At 40.8% G+C, this 20,770-nt stretch overlaps 1 protein-coding gene across 4 annotated transcripts; it reads left to right on the top strand.

Annotated features, from left to right (window-relative positions):
• Positions 1-5,084: 5,084 nt before the first annotated feature.
• On the top strand, positions 5,085-20,546 carry SLC38A2 (solute carrier family 38 member 2). Of its 4 annotated transcripts, XM_089920589.1 has the most exons (17): positions 5,085-5,432; positions 6,275-6,512; positions 7,645-7,842; positions 8,128-8,209; positions 8,355-8,470; positions 11,401-11,474; positions 11,577-11,669; positions 11,800-11,881; positions 13,303-13,385; positions 13,783-13,841; positions 13,933-14,100; positions 14,509-14,588; positions 14,705-14,805; positions 15,386-15,510; positions 15,870-16,014; positions 16,119-16,216; positions 17,528-20,546. In XM_089920589.1, exons 3-17 carry the CDS (start codon positions 7,727-7,729, stop codon positions 17,624-17,626), a joined length of 1,521 nt encoding a protein of 506 aa, XP_089776715.1. In that variant the 5' UTR covers positions 5,085-5,432; positions 6,275-6,512; positions 7,645-7,726; the 3' UTR covers positions 17,627-20,546. The 4 variants fall into 4 exon arrangements, 3 of the variants coding, with proteins under 3 accessions (XP_089776715.1, XP_022428089.1, XP_030618975.1); XR_016394908.1 differs by lacking the exon at positions 5,085-5,432 and having other exon boundaries at positions 6,117-6,512; positions 16,119-16,961; positions 17,528-17,621; XM_022572381.3 differs by lacking the exon at positions 5,085-5,432 and having other exon boundaries at positions 6,118-6,512.
• The last annotated feature ends 224 nt before the right edge of the window (positions 20,547-20,770 follow it).

The raw sequence follows: 20,770 nt of genomic DNA, 5'->3' as shown, positions 1-20,770 counted from the left end.
TAGTTATCATATGGCTACAACCTCATAAAAGACTCCAAGCTAAAACACACAATTGAATTGCTCTCGAATTTCTGATTCATACAAACTTTGAGAGTTTCAGCCACTGAGTTTTGGAATAATTTTTACACAGCAACTGCTACCTAGTAGAGTATCCTTCAATACCAGAAAAGCATGCCAAAGTCACCTGGGTGCTCAGAGTTACTACTATTGCTTGGGGCTTAGGAGCTGTCTTAACAAAGATAAAATATAGCCCTTCATTTGTTGAGCCCCTACTAAGCATAATCTCAAGAATAAAATATAAAATATGATAAGAAAAAAAAGAAAGGAATTTATTGAGGAACCTGGGAGAGATTAATGCTAAGAAAATATGGAAGTCATTGGAATAAAGGGAGGCATCTGAGCTGAAGGGAAATGGGGGGCGGGGGTGGGAGTTCACTATTCTTCCATAATGCCAGTGTCCATACTTGAATTTTCAATAACACTGTCTGGACAAGAATGTCAAAATGTGTACATTGCAAAAAGTCATATTATTAGGTAAAATGAAGCCATTAGAAAGCAATTCTTGAAATCAGTTCTCATGCTTGTGGCTTACAGAAGACTGGCCTCAAGGAAAACTCTGTCCCTTTCCACCATCAAGTCATTGCAACAGACATTTATTATGTGCTAGGCACTGACGGATAAAGTTAAATGTGCTAATTCAATCAACACTATTGAACTCCTTCAGTGTATGAGGCACTGTTCTAGGCACTGATGATTCAACGATGAGCAAACCAAAAGACTTATCCTTACTTATCCTTGTCTCCAGAAAGGAGTTTGAGAGGGAAAATGCAGGAAGGGAGAAGAAATCATAGGCAAATAAACAAATAATGAAATAATCTGTTCTTATACCATGAAAAAATACAAAAACTAAAATACGACAATGAGGAAATGGAGATTGCATGCAAGGGGCAACTTTTGCTAGGATGGTCAAGGAAGACTTCTTTTTATAAGTTAGAATAATCTCTTTTTTTTAATTTTTAAATAAATTTATTTATTTATTTTTGGCTGCATTGGGTCTTGGTTGCTGCATGTGGGCTTTCTCTAGTTGCGGTGAGCGGGGGCTACTCTACATTGCGGTGCACGGGCTTCTCATTGCGGTGGCTTCTCTTGTTGTGGAGCATGGGCTCTAGGCACACGGGCTTCAGTAGTTGTGGCTCGCAGGCTTCAGTAGTTGTGGCTTGAGGGCTCTAGAGCACAGGCTCAGTAGTTGTGGCACATGGGCTTAGTTGCTCCACGGCATGTGGGATCTTCCCGAACCAGGGCTCGAACCCGTGTCTCCGGCGTTGGCAGGCTGATTCTTAACCACTGCGCCACCAGGGAAGTCCAGAAGACTTTTTTTTTTTTTTCAGGAGTGATATTTAAACAGACCTAAGTGATGCTACCCAAACATAGAGGCAAGGAGATTTCCAGGTGGAAGAAACAGCCAGTACAGTGCCCTAAAAAGGGAATAACTTAAGAGTATTTCAGGGACAGAAAGAAAATCATTGTGGCTAATACATAGTGAAAAGGAACAGTATAAATCAACTGTACTCCAATAAAAATTAATTTTAAAAGAAGATAGAATGATGCAACAAAAAAAAAAAGAAAGAAAGAAAAGAAAAGGAAAAGAGTGGCAGGAGACAAGGCTGAGGAGGTAGGCAAGGGCACAACCAGGAAAGGCCATGGTGAGTGAGGAATATGGACTTCATTCTGGTTGCAATTAGAAGCCACTGAGGGCTTTAACAATTTATCCTTTTAAGCAAGGGATTTCATTTACGTTCTGAGAAGATCTTACTTTCTGCCAGGTGGAGAGCAGACAATGAACACCAAGAACGGAAGCCCAGAGATGAGTTAGGCTGTGGCGTTTGCAGTGATCCAGGAGAGAGGTGATGGCCGCTTGGACTAGGACCCGAGTAGTGGAGATGGCAAGATTCTGAATATATTTGGAGGCAGAACCCTCAAGACTTGCTGATGGATTGGGTATTTGAGGAAAAGGAGGGCTCCCTCATGAATGGTAGTGTTATACTTCTAAATTGTAAAGAATTAGGAGAGGAACAGTTTTGCTAGGGAAGTCAAGAGTTCTGCTTTGGGCGTCCCTGGTGGCGCAGTGGTTGAGAGTCCGCCTGCCGATGCAGGGGACACGGGTTCATGCCCCGGTCCGGGAAGATACCACATGCCGCGGAGCGGCTGGGCCCGTGAGCCATGGCCGCTGAGCCTGCGCGTCCGGAACCTGTGCTCCGCAACGGGAGAGGCCACAACAGTGAGAGGCCCGCGTACCGCAAAAAAAAAAAAAGAGTTCTGCTTTGACCAGTAAGGAATGAGATAGATGCCGTTTAGACATATTAGATAATATGCTTTCTACTGTTTACTCCTACATTTATTCATTCAAGAAAAATGTATTACCAGGTACTGTTGTAGGTCCTGGAGCTAACAGTGATCAAAGCAGATTAAACCTCTGCCTTCATGGAACTTACATTCTAGTGAGGGAGACAAACAGTAAACAGAGAAATAAATATAATTCAGGTAGTGGTAGGTACTTCAATGTATTTCATTCATCCAAATACTCAAAAAGTACCTTCTTTTTACAAGTGACTAGGTCCGTTGTGATTAGCCAGATTCCACCCTAAAAGATATTAACAGAAAATCTAGTACATAGACAACACGAAAAGAAGTGCCACACAAAGATACTTATAAAGCACTACATTCAACGTATTGAATAGAATGAGATCAGTTGCAAATGGGAGCATCAAATAAAGAGAAATTAATGAAAGGTCTGGCATTTAATGTGGGCCTCAAACGAAAGATAAGAGTTTAGATACATGGTGATAGCAGGGAAGAGGAGGTATGAAGAATATTCCAAGCAGTGGGTAAAGTTTGAATGGGATATGGGAAATGGTTCGAGAACAGTGGCAAACGCACAGGGTATAAGAAGGGGAATGTATTAGTTATCAATGGCCGAGTAATAAACTACTGCAAAACTTAGTGGCATAAAACAACAAACATTTATTATCACTTATTTCTGTGGGTCAGGAATCCAGGCTGGGCTTAGCTGGGTCCTCTCACTAACGTATTAGCTGGGACTGCAGTCATCTCAAGGTTCAGCTGGGCATGACCAGCTTCAATGCTTACTCTTGTGACTCTTGGCAGGCCTCCCTGGGCTGTTGCCAGAGACGTTAGTTCCTTGCCCTGTGGGCATCTCTGTAGGACAGTTCACAAGATGGCAGCTGGTTTCCCTCAAAGCAAATGAGGGAGAGAGCAAGAGAGAGCAAGACGGAAGCCAGAGACTTTTTGTAACCTAATCTTAGAAGTAACATACCGTCACTTTTGCTGAATAGAAGCACATCAGTAGGTCCAACCCATATTCAAGGAAAGGGGATTACAAATGAGTATGAATATCAGGTGAGGTTCATTGAGCTTCATCTCAGAAGCTGCCTACCACAAGGAATAGTGGGGGATTAGGATGGGAATATAGGCTAGTGCCACATCAAGGGAAGCCACGAAAGCAACCTGAGAATGAAACTGCTTGGCTGGACACGAAGGGTAGAGACAAGCAAATATAATGTGGGAGCCCACTTCGGGCAAACTGAAATGCTGGATAAATAGAATTTTGAGGACCATCCTGAAGATGATCTTGTTCAACAACAGGTTGGGAAACAGCTCACTAGAGCCCCCAGAAACAGACCCACTCTATTTTATTAGGTGATAATGGTCAAATAATTCTACAGAAGAGAGCTATCTACCCTCCCTAAAAACTTCTACCGACCTATCTTGACAATGCAGTGCATTCCTGAAAATCCAGAGTTGACAACTAGTATTTGTGATTATTTTCCTGTCTTAGGATAGGTTTACTCTTAGTAGCTTTCAAAATTCTTTGATCCCAGCCCACAGTAAGAAATAGATTTTACTTCATAACTCAGAATATATACATATTTGTACATAATCCAAATTAGTTTTATAGAATAGTACTAGCATTACTATATATGGCATACTGATATTTTAAATTCTATTTTGTTCTATTGAATTCAAGAAAAAAAAAAGCGTGTAGCAATCCACTGAATTCATCACTGTCCTTTCCTGGGTCCCGTTCTGCAGCTCTGAAAGACACTGTTCTGCTAAAACATTTGCTTAGGAATAGAGCAAAGTCATAGCACTTCTGACCAACAAGAATTTGGCGGTATAATCTCCTAGGAATTGGGTCAGGGTACTGTGTCCCATGCATTCTAGCCCAGGGCATAAGGGCAAAAACTCAAGCACATCAGGCCTCACTTGGAAGCCACTTGAGTAACCAGATATGCCTCAAGTGGCCTTTGAAAACATGAATCAAATTTGCCAACGAAAAATCAATGTTTCAATACCTCCCCCTCGTTTTTGTCATTTACTGTTCAGGTTCTTGTCATAGAGAAGTCAGAACAAGATTACAGCCCTCCCCCCAACACACACGCACACGCCCCCTCAATTTTACAGGTTTCCTTAAGCCTGCACTGCAATACAAGCCACCAAAACATCCAACGGACAAGAGAACTAGTCTGAGAGTAGGATTTGCCAACCATAACCACCTCTATGCAGGGGACTAACCTGGATGAAGAACTGATTTAAGATCTTTTGATTTTCATCAGTTGAAACCTGATAGAAAGGAACTTCCAGCGAGTCCTCTCTAGCCCACTACTAAGACTGCTTTCCAGACAAGAGTTGATCGGTGTTATTAGGGAATGTGCGTGGAAGAAAGGTAAGTTTTTTCAGCCCCAAATGTGTATCAAGTGCCAAACTTGCCCTGGGGAGCTCACAGTCTCCCTGGTAAGACTACAAACTTGAACAATTTTGAGTACAAGACAGCATAGGTTTTAAAAAGTCCTCGCCACATGGGTTAGAAAACAGTCCCTGCAATAAGAGGGGTGAGGAGGGAGGCTTTCCCGAGACTCAGTGACTAAGCCTTGAGTGATGGTGAGAAGCTGGGCACTAAAGCAAGCAAGAGTATTGTTTAGGTGAGACTGGTCTGACCAGTCGAAGGGGTGGGGGAAGAAAGCAGTATAAAGGGGAAATCGGGTCCCCCCACGTCAATCATGAACACTGGTGCAGGCCGAGGGCACCCGCAGCCTCACGTGCCACGGAAATAGACAGTTGTACAGATTTCCTCAGGAAAACATTGAAAGCAAAAATTGTGATCACCCTGCCCAATCTCTCCCACGTCCGCAAAAGGAAGAGAGCAGTAAGTCAGATCGTTTGTTTATTCATTCATTCAACCAACAATTCTCTCTCCTAAGAGGCCTTTGTCTCAAACCTTTCCGGCAGCACCGAGTATTCCACAGCGAAGGGGCCCCCTAGTTGCCTGGCTCAGCAAGACCACATCAACACTGGAAGGGGAGGACCAGCATTCCAACCGAGGCAGCGCCTCTGTAAAATACAAGGAGAAAGAGGTGAGGAGAGCTCTCCAATTGGGGTGGGGTGGTGGGATGACTGCAATGTGTTTGCGAAGGGAAAGTGGGACTCCTACACTTCATCGGAAGAGCGAAGCCCCCAACCAAGGACCCCTTTCAAGGAGTCTGGCTTACTGGGCAGGACGTAGCTTTACCCTTAATAGGGTTTTCCGTGTCCGTATAGAAAGGATCTCCCGAAATGGAGCTGCCAACCGACCTAATCAGGCTAGTTTTGAAGAGTGAAAGCAGGTCTAGGAGGAGAAGAAAGAACGAGAACAGAAACCTGCCATGGAGACAACGTTGCTGCGTTGGCCCAACTTTGCTAGAGAAAACCCCCATGTAAATCACAAAAATAACCGGCAGGAAAGGATTGGGTGGGCGAGATGTGTCCCCAAAAAGCCTCAAGGAGAAGGCAAAGCCTGCTGGAAACTCGGACAAAAGGGTATTTGAAGGAGAAGGTTCCTGAAAGACAACCGCATGTCTTGGGCACCAGTCCGGGCTGAAAGGGACAGACCGGGGGAAGCACGGGGGGCGTCTTTCCAAGGCTGACCAGGAGACAGCAGAGCGGGGTTGGCCCGGGAAGGGCGGGGGTCGCCAGCGGGCGGGGCTAGGCGGCCCGAGTCAGCCGCGGGGGACGGACGCGGGTGGGGCGGGGTGGGGCCTTGCGGGCCCGGGCGGGCGGGGGGCGGAGCCCAGGTGGTGTTGATACACAAAGAGCAGGCACCCGGCGGCTGGGGCCCCGCCCACTGACGCGTCCTCCAAGGCGGCCGCTATAACCCGCCGCTCGCGCCGCTGGCTCCAGAGCCGCGCGACGCTGCCATGCTGGAGCGCTTTTCTTGCAGAACCGACAGCAGCTCGACCACGCGTTCCCGCACACTCGCTCCTTTCCCTTCAGACGGCGGACGCCGGACGACTGGGGCGGCAACTTGCCATTTCCTTGTTTAGTTAAAATTGCTTTCCTGCCTCTAGTTGGATTTTCCGTTTTGTTTTTCTTTTTTTTACGATTTTTGTTTGACTGAGAAAAACTCACCGAAGGCGTTTGCGTGTTGTTTCCGGGATACAGGAGTCGAGCCTACCGAGGTAATGCGCGCGGGGGCGTCTGCAAAGGGCTCGGGGCCCGGGCGGGAGTGGGGGAGGGGCGTCCGGGAGGGGCCGCGGCGGGAAGGCAGCTGCCGCGGTCGTTTACTCCTGGGGAGGGCTTTTTCGGTGTGCTAGCCAGCCTTCGCTCCCGGTCCGCACCGGGGTCGCGGCCCTCCTCCGGGAGAGGGAGGGGCGCGGGGGCCGCGTGCCCGCCCGGAGCGGAGCCGCATCCTCCTGTTAGGGGGAGGGGAGCCAGCCGGGCCCCGAGGCTCCGTTGCGACAAGTCTTGTGACTGAATTGAATTAATAAAAATAATTACATAAACGGGTCTTGGAATTTGGGGGCGACGGGAGTGGGTTCGGGCTTTTAGTGTAGCGGAGGCCAGGACTGGGGAAGACAAGCGGGAACGTTTGACAATCGGCGATCGATATTGCATCAGTTTCCTTTTCGGGCAGAGGAGGGGCCGGCCGGGCGAAGCGCTCGCGAGCCAAATGCCTGTGGACTGGTGTGCTCGAGGGCACGGGCGTGCGCGTGTAAACAAACCCTCGACGCCTCTGCGCGCCCTCTGCTCCCTTTCTCGGGAGAGGACTCATGTTCGCCCTTTCCGCCCCCTTCGAGTCTGTCTGCTGCTGAGGCATTTCGCCATCTGGGGGCTCCAGGTGTGAAAGGACGAATTACGCGGCATTGCTATTGTAAATGCTAGAAAGGGGGAGCTGTGCGCCTGGGCTACATGCAGTGCACACCTAGCCAATGCCTGGGTGGGATGTTTGCCCTGCGTGCCTGTGCACGACCTAGGAGGCTGCGGGAAAAGCAAAACAGAGCCCCCGCACCCCTCCCGTGAAACTTGAGAGAATGGAGAGGGAGAAAGACTAAATTCCGTTGGAGAGGGTCATCGGGGTCCGGGGGGGCGTGGGCCTCCGCAGGCGCAGCGCTGCAGGGGGACCATCTTTGTTCTCCGCGGCTCCGCGGTCTGTACTTTTCCGCCCCTCGGCGCGCGCCCCCGCCCTTCGCGCTCGGCTGGTACTTTTCCACTCGCCTGGCCGGGGATGAATCAGCCTAGCAGCGCCGCCCGGCGGCGTCACGTGACCAGGGCGGGCTCTGCAGTCCTGACGCGCCGCCTCTACCTTCACAGGCAGCCGCGCGGGCCAGTGCATCTCCAAGGACAAAAGGAGCCCAGCGTTACTCGCTGCGCCGGATTCCTCCTGCCGACCAGCATGAAGAAAGCCGAAATGGGAAGGTTCAGTATTTCCCCAGATGAGGACAGCAGCAGCTACAGTTCCAACAGTGACTTCAACTACTCCTACCCCACGAAACAAGCTGCTCTGAAAAGGTGGGAGACGTTGTGTGCTTTTTAAAAAACGGCTTGTGTGCATCGGAGGTTCTTTACCTGGAACTCTTCTGTTGCTTTAAATTACTGTAGCGTTTGGAGAGAGCGTGTAATCTCTGGAAGATTATCCGGTTGTTGCAATGACATGGTGTCGTGTGAAAGTCGACTACTACTTAATACGCATTTAAGTAAAGATGTGTGACAGCTAAACGCGGGGACCGTTTTGTGTTGAAGCATTCCTTTGTATATTTCAATCCAATTTAGGATTTTTTTTTTCTTTTTTTGTAGCCATTATGCAGATGTAGATCCTGAAAACCAGAACTTTTTACTTGAGTCGAATTTGGGGAAGAAGAAGTATGAAACAGACTTTGTAAGTTAAAAATAATTTATGTTTCTGTGGCTTTATGGAGTAAAAGAATAGTTTGACTTTTAGATTTCAAATCTAACTTGCCCAAAGCTGGTTTTCTCCATTTAATTATTGTTATATGTTTGGTTATCGTTTTCCCTCTATGTAGCATCCAGGTACTACTTCCTTTGGAATGTCAGTATTTAATCTGAGCAATGCGATTGTGGGCAGTGGAATCCTTGGGCTTTCTTATGCCATGGCTAATACTGGAATTGCTCTTTTTATGTAAGTATGTGTAAGTAGTGAGTCTGCCATGCAGGGCAGTAAATATGATGATACAACATATATTTTGGCTCCAGAGACTGAATTTACAGTTGAAATAGTTGGCTTAAAAATCATTTGCTTAAAAGTTAAAATATGAGAAATCTGAAAATCTCTTTATTCTGCTACGTAACTGCGTGATATCAAAAAAGCCAATTAGGTAGGAAAAATTAGGACAACTCTTAAAACCGATAATTAAACCAAAAAGTCTTTAAAGTCAAAGGGGATAGTTACAGTTGAATAGGGATTGAATATTTTAAAAGAACTGTTGATAAATCCAGGGTAGAATTTTTATTCTGGCAAACTCTGAAGCAAGAAATATTAAAAAGCATGGTATCCTTCAAGTCAGTTTGGTAAATTGACAGTCTCCCCAAGGACCTGTGGCTCCTTTTGTACATAAAGAAAACAACTTTTTTTTTTTTTTTAATATATAGGGTGTGGTGGTATTTGTCTAACCTAGAACATGTTTTTAAGAACAGTGAGTCATAATTTTCTGGACCCTGAAAAGCAACCCATATGTGATTTTTTAATTTATTTTTTGTTTTCTTTTTAATATTTCTCTCTTCCAGGTCTATGTGATTGCCACAGCAAAAGATGAATATTTTAATAAGTACCTGCTTTGAATTCCCTTTTTTTTCCCCCTAGTTGTCCAGTTAGAATTAGTTACTCCTGTGCTTTCCAGCGTAAATACCTAGAATAGAATTTTGGAGCTGTAGAAGACTTTAGAACAGCAGTTTTTAACCATTTGCGGGGGCGGGTGTCACTGACCTTTGGAGAATGTAAAAGTATGGACCTTATTATTCCCAGGAAAAAACAAGCATAAAAGAAAAATACATGTGAAGTTTAGTATGCGTTTTCAGTGATGTTTGTATCATAGCAACTAAGATTGGGCTTCTGTGGGCTCCTGGCTAAGGAACTTTCAGTGCAAGATAGTGTGATTTACTATCAGGCAAAGAAACCACATATGCACGTAGCATGGAATTGTCTCTTTGCTACAGATATGTTTTAGTTAACTGACTGGTGCCTTCTACTCAAGTTATTTTTTTCTAGCAGAATAGAATGTTCATGAAAAGAAAAGCAGACCTTCGCAAAGCTCTGCTTCATGGTGAAATTCCACAGTGAAGTTAAGCAGGGCTTTGAGCTTTGGAAGCTAGGATTCACTCAGCTTGCTTCATTAGCATGAGGCTTTTTGAGATCTAAGACCAAGAGCCAGGAATTTTTGTAGAAAGGACCCTAGAGTTTCAAAGTTTTTAGTGGGGTACTTGAATGGCATCATTGCTAAATATTTGAAACCCTTCCTAACTCTTAATATAAAAACTGGAAGCAGTTTTTAAATGCTCCCAGTGTGGTTATGGTGCAGAATTTACATGAGATAATATGGCACCTTTGTTTCGTAAGAGAAAGCAAAATTCTGATATGTTACCCTTGCACTTTTGAAATTATTTATACTCTAATAGGGTCTGTATGTTTGATGATTAACCATTTAATAAATGGTTAAATAATATTAAGAGTGCTAAAGTGAGTTTTTAAATCCATCAGTATTTTACAACATATATTTGGAGGTATAGACGTAAATGGTTCAAAAGCCACATGGCTGCTATCATCTGGTTAAACAACTCTTGTAGCTTACCCTATAAAGTAGTCTCAACTTGAGGTTGAAAGTGACCTCAAGGGTTTTGAAGTCTATTCATTCCTCATTGTCCTTTCTGTGTAAAAGAAAGGACTGAATTTGTCAGCACACTTTGAACATTGTCTTTGATTAAGCCATGCTTTGTCCAGTTAGAGATGAGGCTGATTGTGTCATTTCCACTGCAGATTAGACCCCATGAAACTTTGGGCATTAGAATGGCAGCTTAATGCTACCACCTACGTTTAACTAAGAGACATCAGTTTCTTTGCCAGTACCATATAAGGTACTGTATTCAGTTTGCCAGTAAAGAATTTGGAAAATGTGACTGTCTTCTTGTTTGCAGAGTTTTCTATGAGTTTCCCTGATTTTGATTTGTTGTTGTTCCTTTTAATAAAAAGAAATTTATATTCTTCTTGGCTTGCCTGGGGGGAAGAAAGTAAAGCTGGAATGAGAGAGGACGTGTGCCCTAAAGGAAAGCGTAGTGACTTAGTAGAGAACCTTTAGTTCCTCTCTATTCTATTTTTTTTTTTTCTCCTGTTCCATCCAAGCGAAAGTACTGAGGGAGGAGACAGCCCAGTCGGACTGATAGCCTGCTTGTTCTAGCACAGGCATTGTTTAACTGACAATGCTGGGCCTGTCTTCCATACCATGGTGTGCAATGTAGTATATGGTTCCAGTAGTTACTTCTCTGATTTGTGCCCATTTGTTTGTAAAGCTGTGCCTGACACTTAACATGTCAGTATCTTTCCCTCCACTTCCTTTATAGTCCCATTCCTTTGCTTATCTATGTGGTCCAAGTAGTCTCAAGACCTTTCCTGAATCTGTCTCATTTGTATTTCACAAGTAACTGGCAGGTGTTAAAACCATTTTATAGATAAAAGAAACTATACAATGCAGAGAAGTGGCAAGTACACAGCTAATTATCATGGTGCCAGAATCAAAATATAAGTCTTGTAACTCTACCACTGAAAAGTTAGGTTTTCTAGTGTCTCCCAGCACCTTTGGTTCAGTGGGTGAACCCGGTTCTTAACCAGTACTGTAGAGTTATTACCTGAGACATGATGCAGTCATGTTTAGTGCCAGGTAAGAGAACTTGTTGACACTGTAGTCAGGAGAGTGAACACCTGTCCTTGGGGGCATTCTGTCTAGTACACAAAATATTAGGACAAGTTCCATATTTAATGTTTAAATAAAGCCAAAAAGAATTGTTTTTAAATATAGACGTGCTTATTTATAACCCTGTGCCTTTTCCTTCTCTCATCAGAATCCTGTTGACATTTGTGTCAATATTTTCCCTGTATTCTGTTCATCTCCTTTTGAAGACTGCCAATGAAGGAGGTATGGTAGCATTTTTGATATTTCTAAAACAGTTATGCCTGTCATGATTTTCTTCCTCTTATAAAATACTTTCTTCATGCTTCTGTGTTCCTTAAATTACAGGGTCTTTATTATATGAACAACTGGGACATAAGGCATTTGGAATGGTTGGAAAGCTTGCAGCCTCTGGATCCATTACAATGCAGAACATCGGAGGTAAGAATTTTTAAAGGATGGTTTGGGTAGACTTTTTTGCTCTTTATGTAGTGGAGAGTGGTGACACGTTACTTTTGGTGTCACATGCCACATTTTGCACTTGTAATGGTATAATTTTGTTTTCCTCCAGCTATGTCAAGCTACCTCTTCATAGTGAAATATGAGTTACCTTTGGTGATCCAGGCATTAATGAACATTGAAGATACAACTGGGTAGGTGCTAAGTAAGGTTACTCCTAAGAAACAATTACAGTCTAAAATGGTTAGATACATTTTTATCAAAGTTGGATACAAAATGATTATCAGTAAATTATTTTTTGTAAATGCCCCTGTTGAAACTGACCAAGAAGTCCTGCCAGAAACTGATTTGAAACTTTGAGAATGAAAGGCCAAAGATAGTAGTTATAGGACAAGTTATACTAGTTCTATAACTCTGAATAACAAATTTCTAACCTGCGTGTGAAAACAGGTTTTCTGGAACTACTTACCTTTTCTCTTTATATTTACTGTCCCAAGAAATTATAGTTGAATAACTCATACCCCAACCTAAGTTAGGACTAACATTTTGAATTACATTAAAAATCAATTCCTGTCTGATTTTTGTGAATTTGAAATTTCATATATTTAAAGTGCAGAATACCAGAAAATGTATGGCTATGCTCTACAAACCTTGTCCTTCTAGCGAAGTTATTCATCCGAGTGGACTAACAGGTTTTTATCTAAAGTACACATGAGGAGGGATAATGTACTTCACAGCTTACATGCAGCTCATTATCTCAAAATAGAGAGGTTTGGTTATCTCTGTGGCATTTGAAATTTAGTTTAGTAAGCTGATCTTTAAATATTAGTTTTCTGTGGGGGGGGTCTTTATTGCTGAAGTGAGCAGAGTACAATTGACAGGGCAATTAGAATTTGAAAATAAGCGATTTTAAATGGTGTAGTTGATTACCTAAAAAGGAAAAGGCATTGCTAGAATTCTTAGGAGAGATGCATAACATTTTCTCTTGAGTTCAGAAGGGATCTTTTTACTGTTGGAGTCAAGGTGGGTCAAGGTGTCACAACATACTCTTGGCAACCTGGAATAAGTTCTTGTTTTAGGGGACTGGGTTTTGTTGTTTTGTTTTTGCCTATGTATTTTATCGAAGCGTGAGAAATTCCTTGTTGAAATGTTTAGTAAGTACATTTGCTAACAAGTGTCTGAAAGAAACTTGTTATAAAATTTCCTTGTTTCCAGCATCAAAAAAAGTGAGCTAAAGCTATGACGAAGTTGGCACACAGTTTTCTAAAAATGCTTAAAGATAAGATTACTGGCTTAACAATGCCGCTTTGTTGCCTACATTAGTATCAAGCCTTTAAGAAGCATTTTGTGTTATGAATCAGCTGGCAGCCTTCCCAGAGCAAACAGTGGGACAAAAGTTACACTGTTTGAGATCCCATCTCTAACCTGAGTGAATATTCATTGAGCGCTCAAAGTTAGAAATCTATTCTGTCTATGTGGGCTTTTTGAATAAGCGATACTCTTTCCAAACCTGTCTTTTTTTAAAGTATAAAACGAGTCTTGTGAAAAGAAATGTATGTTATTCTGAGTATATTTGTGGCTGGTTGTGACCTTGTTTTTCTTTTCTTTAATTCAGATTGTGGTATCTGAACGGTGACTATTTGGTTCTGTTGGTCTCACTGGTACTCATTCTTCCCTTGTCACTGCTGAGGAATTTAGGTGAGCAAACCCATCTCTAAAGAGAATTGAAATGAGCCTCACCAGCTGGTTGGCTTCCTCTTAATAGAAATTAATAAGAGCTAAAGAGCCCCGAAAACATACCTTTGTGAATTTCAGCATTCAGAACTTGGAGGTCTTTGAAAAATTCTAGCAGGATGGTTACCAAAGGGCCCAAATATTCTGTTGACATTTACAACATCTTGTGCTTTATAAAAATAAAAAAGGATAGTTGTTATTGATTTAGTTACTAACAAGTATTTTTAAGTTATTCTACACCTTACTATATAAGAATTAGAAATTTGATGTGTCCACACTGAAGTCTTGCAAGCAGAATTGAGTTATATTTGCCCTAAACCTGTTTTAGTAAACAAATACCAATTTTTTTTTCTCCTTATAGGATATTTGGGGTACACCAGTGGCCTTTCCTTGTTGTGTATGATGTTCTTTCTGATTGTGGTAGGTATAATTTTTCTTTAAAGCTAGAGATTCTTTTTCTAAGCCCTGTCACATTATTCAGTCTAACAAATGCAAAATAATGTATTTTCAGGTGATTTGCAAGAAATTTCAGATTTCTTGTCCTGCAGAAATTGCTTTTCTAATTAATGAAACAGTAAACAGCACCTTAGCACAGCCAACAGCTTTTGTACCTGATGTGGCTTTTAATATGACTGAAGGTGATTCTTGCCAACCACATTATTTTATCTTCAACTCACAGGTAACTATAATCTTTGTGTCCTCAGAGGAAGATTTTAGGGAAGAAAACAGGGAAAATACCCACTAGAAATTTTAAAACACTCCCAAGGTAAAGGAAGATCAGGTAATAGCTGCCCTTTAGGAAACATGATTAGCTCATTATTGAGGACTGAGAAGAAAGTGTTGGTTTGTAGCTTAAAATAGATTGAGAGATGAAATGATCATTTGATGTTCATAACTGATACATTTGGAAATGGAGGATATCGATCACACTTAGTGAAAAAATTAGAAGAGTGGGAGCTAATTATGCCAGAAAACATCATTTTAGGCTTTGATTCTAAGGTTAATAAATATAAATACAAGCTGCAGAACTGTGATAACATGAGTTTGTTATATCAGGATATTAAGAAAGGTTTTACGTTTTTTGCAGACTGTCTATGCTGTGCCAATTCTGACCTTTTCATTTGTCTGTCATCCTGCTGTTCTTCCCATTTATGAAGAGCTTAAAGGGTGAGTGCTTTTTACCTACTTTTATATAAATTTATTGGAAAAACTAGAAAAATTTTCAGTTACTGCTATAACTGCTGCTAAAGTATACATCTGTATTTTCCTTTGAATTTGCATAGCCGCAGCCGTAGAAGAATGATGAACGTGTCCAAGATTTCATTTTTTGCTATGTTTCTCATGTACCTGCTTGCTGCCCTCTTTGGATACCTGACGTTTTATGGTAAATGTCTAGTTTACAAAAAGGATAGTTAACGAAATGGAATTGATACTTTTATATGTATACTTCTGTCACTTTAAAAACTCGGTCTGTTTTGGTATATTTCATATTTGTGATGAACGATTGAATTTAGAGCTTAGAATTTCCTGTAGCGTATATTGAGTCAGTAACTTCTAGAATCCACGTTCCCAATTCTACCATTAGCCATTCGATGGCATTTTTTACGTGATGTGCTTGCATTTAGGTTCAGCCTGACTCTCCTCTCCCACCCCCTTCAGATTAATACAGCACACACACACACACTGTAAGCCAAACCATGGGATTTAGCTATTTAGCTCCTGTTGTTTTTAATGGGGGTCATGTGGCTAAATCTCTCCTTGGTATTTAGAAACTTTTTTTCAATGTTATTGTAATTGCATTAACCCTAATTCCAAATTAATCTTATTAACCTCTTAGTTTGTGGTCGTTTTGTGAGTAGCTAATAACTTTGGTGCAGATTTTCCCGTTAAGTTAGATTTTCTAACTAATCTCCAAAGAGGACAGCACACTTGAAGCTTTTTTTTTTCTTGGTCTTTCTCTGTAGAACACGTTGAGTCAGAATTGCTTCATACCTACTCTTCCGTCATGGGAGCTGATATTCTGCTTCTCGTCGTCCGTTTGGCTGTGCTGGTGGCTGTCACCCTGACAGTACCTGTAGTTATTTTCCCAGTAAGTAACCTTTCAGTAGGAATGAATTGTGAAACATGAAAATTTGTGTGATTTCTATGTTTTGGGAGAAGGGAAACACTGCTACAGCAGTATCGAGTTGATGCAGGTTTTTGAAGGTGGTTTTTTTTTTTTTTTTTTAATGTTTCATACATCTTTAAAACATATCCTGGGACATTTTTTTCCATAATTGAAGACACAGGGATCTTTCTAGTGTTCAGATATTTAGAAAACAGCAATTGAGGAGGGGTACAATTTTAGTATTTAAATAGCTGCTAGCTGATATATATATCCTGTTGTTTGGGGTTTGTTTTTTTCATTAATTAAATCTGCAGTTTTTATTTATCCACTTATTTTTGCAGATCCGGAGTTCCATAACTCACTTGCTGTGTGCAACCAAAGATTTCAGTTGGTGGCGTCATAGTATCATTACAATGTCTATCTTGGCATTTACCAATTTACTTGTCATCTTTGTACCAACTATTAGGGATATCTTTGGTTTCATTGGTAAGTTTTAGGAAGTATCAAAGTTGCTTGAAATATCAGGGATTTTAATGTTTATAAAATGAATAACAAGTGATTCTTAAGAACTGGTAAATGTTCTTTTACAGGTGCATCTGCAGCTGCTATGTTAATTTTTATTCTTCCATCTGCCTTTTATATCAAGTTAGTGAAGAAAGAACCTATGAAGTCTGTACAAAAGATTGGGGTGAGTGAGAGATTATGACTGGAGAAATAATAATAATCTCATGCCAGAAGTTCCTCAACTGATTTTAATTTTAGTCTCCTAAATGTCATTTATTGTAGTTTCATTTTAAGTTTCTAGTAAACAAATATATCTGTAACTGTGTACTTCGCAGATGGAAGATTGGGAGAGGAGGTGAGAGATGGTTTGCCATCTAATATGTATGCTTAAGTTAACTGCAAGAAAGTTATTAGATATTTTAGAAATAGGAATAGAGATAGAGTGTAAAGTAAAGATAATACAGACTCAACTTTCAACGTTGTTTAACCAGTATTTGTTGGACTGCCTACTGTGTGACCAGCACTTAAATGGGCCTGGAGTTATATAAAAGAGAAATAATGGGGTATTTAGTCAAATGAGACTAACCATTTTCAAAGCAAAGCTTGGGGGTTAGGGAGGGGGCTACTATTACACTTTAAAGTATAATAATGACTGATTTTACAAAGAATATGGTATGTTAGCCACAAATGATCCTGGTGGGGATATTTAGGAGAAAGACTGCATTTCAGTCCTTATTCGCCACTACTGTTGTAGTCTGAGTAAAATACTAGAATTGATTGTGAACCAACAACTGTCATCTTATTTCACGTAAAATACGTAGTGCAGTAACTGAAGGGGGTAGGATTAGGAGTAGACCTACTCATGTCTCTTAGAAGAACCTCCAGCTTCGACTCAGGCTGCATTTTTAAGATGACTTGGATTTGATTTTGTAAGTTAAATTTTTTTCCTTCTAAAAAATGTAAAAATCCCAGTCCAGTTCTATTATATGAAATAATTTAGTTAGCAAAGAAAATTGTTTACCCTTTCATTTCATACAAAGGAATGAAAAGGGAAAGTTTGAGAAGGTTTCAAAGATACAGTTACTTAGTACTCTATAGATAACCCCTTGATCGCTCACTTAAGACAGTTTAACTATCTTTGGCAAGGTAAAACTGTAGCTCTGTGAAGTATTATGGACATGCTTTTAGTAATTATAAGCCCATTTTTAAAAGTAGAAGGAGGGGGCTTCCCTGGTGGCGCAATGGTTGAGAGTCCGCCTGCCGATGCAGGGGACGCGGGTTCGTGCCCCGGTCCGGGAGGATCCCACATGCCATGGAGCAGCTGGGCCCGTGAGCCATGGCCGCTGAGCCTGCGCGTCTGGAGCCTGTGCTCCGCAACGGCAGAGGCCACAACAGTGAGAGCCCCGTGTACAGCAAAAAAAAAAAAAAAAAAAGAGGAATATTTAGCATGTGTTTTGTTGCTTGCTGATCAGTTTTCTCTGTGTGCTCATTGCAGGCTCTGTTCTTCCTGTTAAGTGGCGTAGTGGTGATGACCGGAAGCATGACCTTGATTGTGTTGGATTGGGTCCACAATGCCTCCGGAGGTGGCCATTAACCAGCAGCACCACTAAAACTCGATAGTCCATTTGATGCCAGTGTTGAGTCAACTCTCAGCTACTATGAAATTTCACCTAATTTTTCAGTTTCACTTCCTTTTGAAGTGCAGATTCCTCGCTGGTTCTTCTGAGTGCAGAATAAGTGAACTCTTTGTTTGTTTTGTTTTGTTTTTAAAGAAACTATTCTGTATGATAGAAATGGATATTAACAACAAAACCACGAGTCTCGGGTTAAGGGAAGTGACAATTTTATTCCATTCCAGAGAATGGACGAACTCTTAACTTTAATCAAGCCACATGTTTGGCTGTGTCATTGTTTAACTTGGATATTTTATGATTTTACTTGAATGTGCCTAATGGAACCATTCGATGTGAGAAACAATTCTTCTTAATTTACAGCAAAGTATTGAAATAACCATTGGGAAAAATACTATTATTTTTTTGTACCAAAAATATTTAAAGACCTCAGAAGCACTATTCTTTAAAAATTGCTTTTTTTGAACTTTATCCAAAAGCAGTTGTCAGTGAATTCTGTTAAAAAATAATTCATTGTTATTTAAAAACAAATACTAGTGTTATGAAATGATTTGCCTTCTTGTAGGCATACTAAGCCAAATACTTTTTTTACCCAAAATAATTTTTAGAGAAAATGATGTAATGAAACATTGTACCATGAATAGGAGCATAGTTTTTATTTCCATTCAGACTTCACCATGAAAGGATAATTGGTTGATTGTGGCTATACCAAATCAGATGAACTCTCATCATCACCTTTCTTCTCTGTCCCCAAATAATTTGGTTCATTTAGACTCTGAAATATTTATGGCTTCAATCTGTTAGAATGGAGGATAATGCACATATTTCTATGGGAAATAAAATAACTAATTTTGAGGTACCAAATAGTGCAATTGGGTAAAACAGGGTTTATTCAGTTGCATCTGCCTCCAGAGTTGTGTTAACAGCTCTGGGGTTTTTTTTTGGGCCAGCCCTTTTTTGGCATTGCTTCCAGCAGTGGAAAATGGGCATTTGATGGCTGTAGGCCAAAACTATTCTACCCAGAGAGTACAACTTTTCAAAATGCTCATCTACTCCTGGAAGTGTGAATTACTTGACAGTGTATGGTTTAGTTGTGTTCATGTTTTGTCTACAGTAGAGGTCTAATCCATAGGTTACACCAATATTTGGTATAATATAAGTTCTCTTCGTATAGGCCACTGGGTTTCTCATGCAGTAAGCTTTTTAAAAAACTCATGTGCACTGGATTGTCATCTCATTCTTGTACAACATGGAATTACTTGTTTACATCCAACAAATGGTTAGCTAGGGAAAACAGTGCAACCTGAGTGTAACTGTTGGTCCGACTGCATGATCACCCTTCCTATTTTAATCCCAGTTAGAAGTGAAAAAATTATTTGGCTTTAAGAGCACATTTATTGTACGTCATGGTGTATGGTGAATATATTATTAAATAATGTGGTACTTTGCTCATCAGGCATAATGTCTAAAATCTAATATACATAATTCCATTAGTGGTTGGGGGAAGCAAATAATGGAATCATTAATTGGTCACCTGGCTATAAGGTTGTTCTCTTGAACTAAACATTTCTAGTTTTAGGCAAGGGCCAGAAATGTGGCAGACATGATTTTTGTTATGCATTCTTGTATTATATGTGACTAAGTTACAGACAAGATGTGTCTGTAATCAAAGACCCTTGTGGAACTGGAAGACGTCTTGTAGTGCTACATTGGGTGAAACCAATGGTCCGTTTTTGTTTGTTTCTACGAAAATTAAAGTGGGGACCATCTCGAAAGGCAGTGAGAAGACAGATTCTACAGCACTGCTTTCATTCAGTTGGGCTTTTGGCACTCCATTCGACTCCAGAACCTCACCTCTAGCTCAGACCAAGAATTGGCACTTCTGGTTGGATTCCTGGAAAGAATTGCTCGTTGTGTATCTTAAGACTTGGCCAGGGAATACCAAGTAAAGAGTTGTTCTCTACAGTTTACATCCTTTCTTATGGGAGAAAATACCATGGCAACCAGGAAGAAATGAAAAAAAAAAAATTCTTCTCATGGCAAATCGATGTGGGAGGCTCCTCCAATCTCCTGGCTGTTTGAGGTTCAAAATCAACTGCCAAGGGTAAATTCCATTGCATGATTTTCTTGGAGCTATCTCGTCTACCTGGAGGTTCCTAAACAGTGAATTCCCAGTAATGAGCAGTCTTCAGTATTAAAACCACTGTCGTGTCACCTCATTTTGCATTACTGTCTTCCGTGGATGTTTCAGTTATAACTGTAATGTTATTTATAGAACAGCATTAATCCATTAAAGCTAACCTATTTTTCAATATTTATGATAATCTTATGTACATACATTGTCCATATGTATTTGTAAATAGGTTGTATATAATGTCAGGTTTGGGTCTTGGGTTCAAATGTATATATTCCTATAAGTTTCTTAACTGCATTTTGATGAATTCACATTATGTATCTATAAGAATTGTCCCAAAAGTACCTGTACAGAGATTTCAATAAACAAATTGTGTAAACACTAAAAATTTAAAATACTGTTTAAATTGTACTTGCAATAAACAGACTGGCTGAACATCACATTTTTTTCATGAAAACTTGGTGCAAGTTCAGATCTCTTATTTAAATTTTAAATAAGGTCTAAATTTTCAAAATGCAGTAGTTATCAAAATGATCTAGTGTAATAAAATCAAATATGATCTAGTGTGATTTAAGACCTTTGAGAACCTGGGTGTGTTAAGCTTTCTGTATATAATGTAAATATCCCCACTGTACTGTTAGAGGCCAACAATTCCAGTATGATTTGTTGGCAAAGAGTGCTACACCGTTTCAATGAAACATCCTATGTTTGTTTTAACTGAACTAAAATAAATACGTGCTTAATCCTGAGTAGTGGTGTTTTATTTAAAGTAATGATAAGTCGTGTCTGGTGTATTTTGTAAGCACAGCAACCTAGCACTTAGTAGGGTTCCATATAATGTTAGTGATTATAATGAAGAGAATGGTCAGAAAGTTTAAGTTGCTTTTAAGTTCCTAATGATGATAACCAAGTGAGAGGAGGAATGAAAAAAATGCTTAGCATCTGGAAGACCCAGGCTTGGGCCTGCTCTAAG

The sequence above is a fragment of the Delphinapterus leucas genome, chromosome 11 (assembly GCF_059928025.1).
Source record: "Delphinapterus leucas isolate spDelLeu-1000000601 "Yukka" chromosome 11, BTC_Dleu_Yukka2, whole genome shotgun sequence".
In the NCBI taxonomy this organism is placed as follows: domain Eukaryota; kingdom Metazoa; phylum Chordata; class Mammalia; order Artiodactyla; family Monodontidae; genus Delphinapterus; species Delphinapterus leucas.
This window is presented reverse-complemented; position numbering and strand designations above follow the sequence as displayed.

What these genes read in the sequence shown, in the direction of transcription:
- SLC38A2 (XM_089920589.1), top strand. Translation starts at nt 7,727, where the DNA reads ATGAAGAAAGCCGAAATGGGAAGGTTCAGTATTTCCCCAGATGAGGAC. An exon ending in AAACAAGCTGCTCTGAAAAG is followed by an intron (nt 7,843 to 8,127) that starts GTGGGAGACGTT and finishes CTTTTTTTGTAG; the next exon opens with CCATTATGCAGATGTAGATC. An exon ending in TGGATACCTGACGTTTTATG is followed by an intron (nt 14,806 to 15,385) that starts GTAAATGTCTAG and finishes CTTTCTCTGTAG; the next exon opens with AACACGTTGAGTCAGAATTG.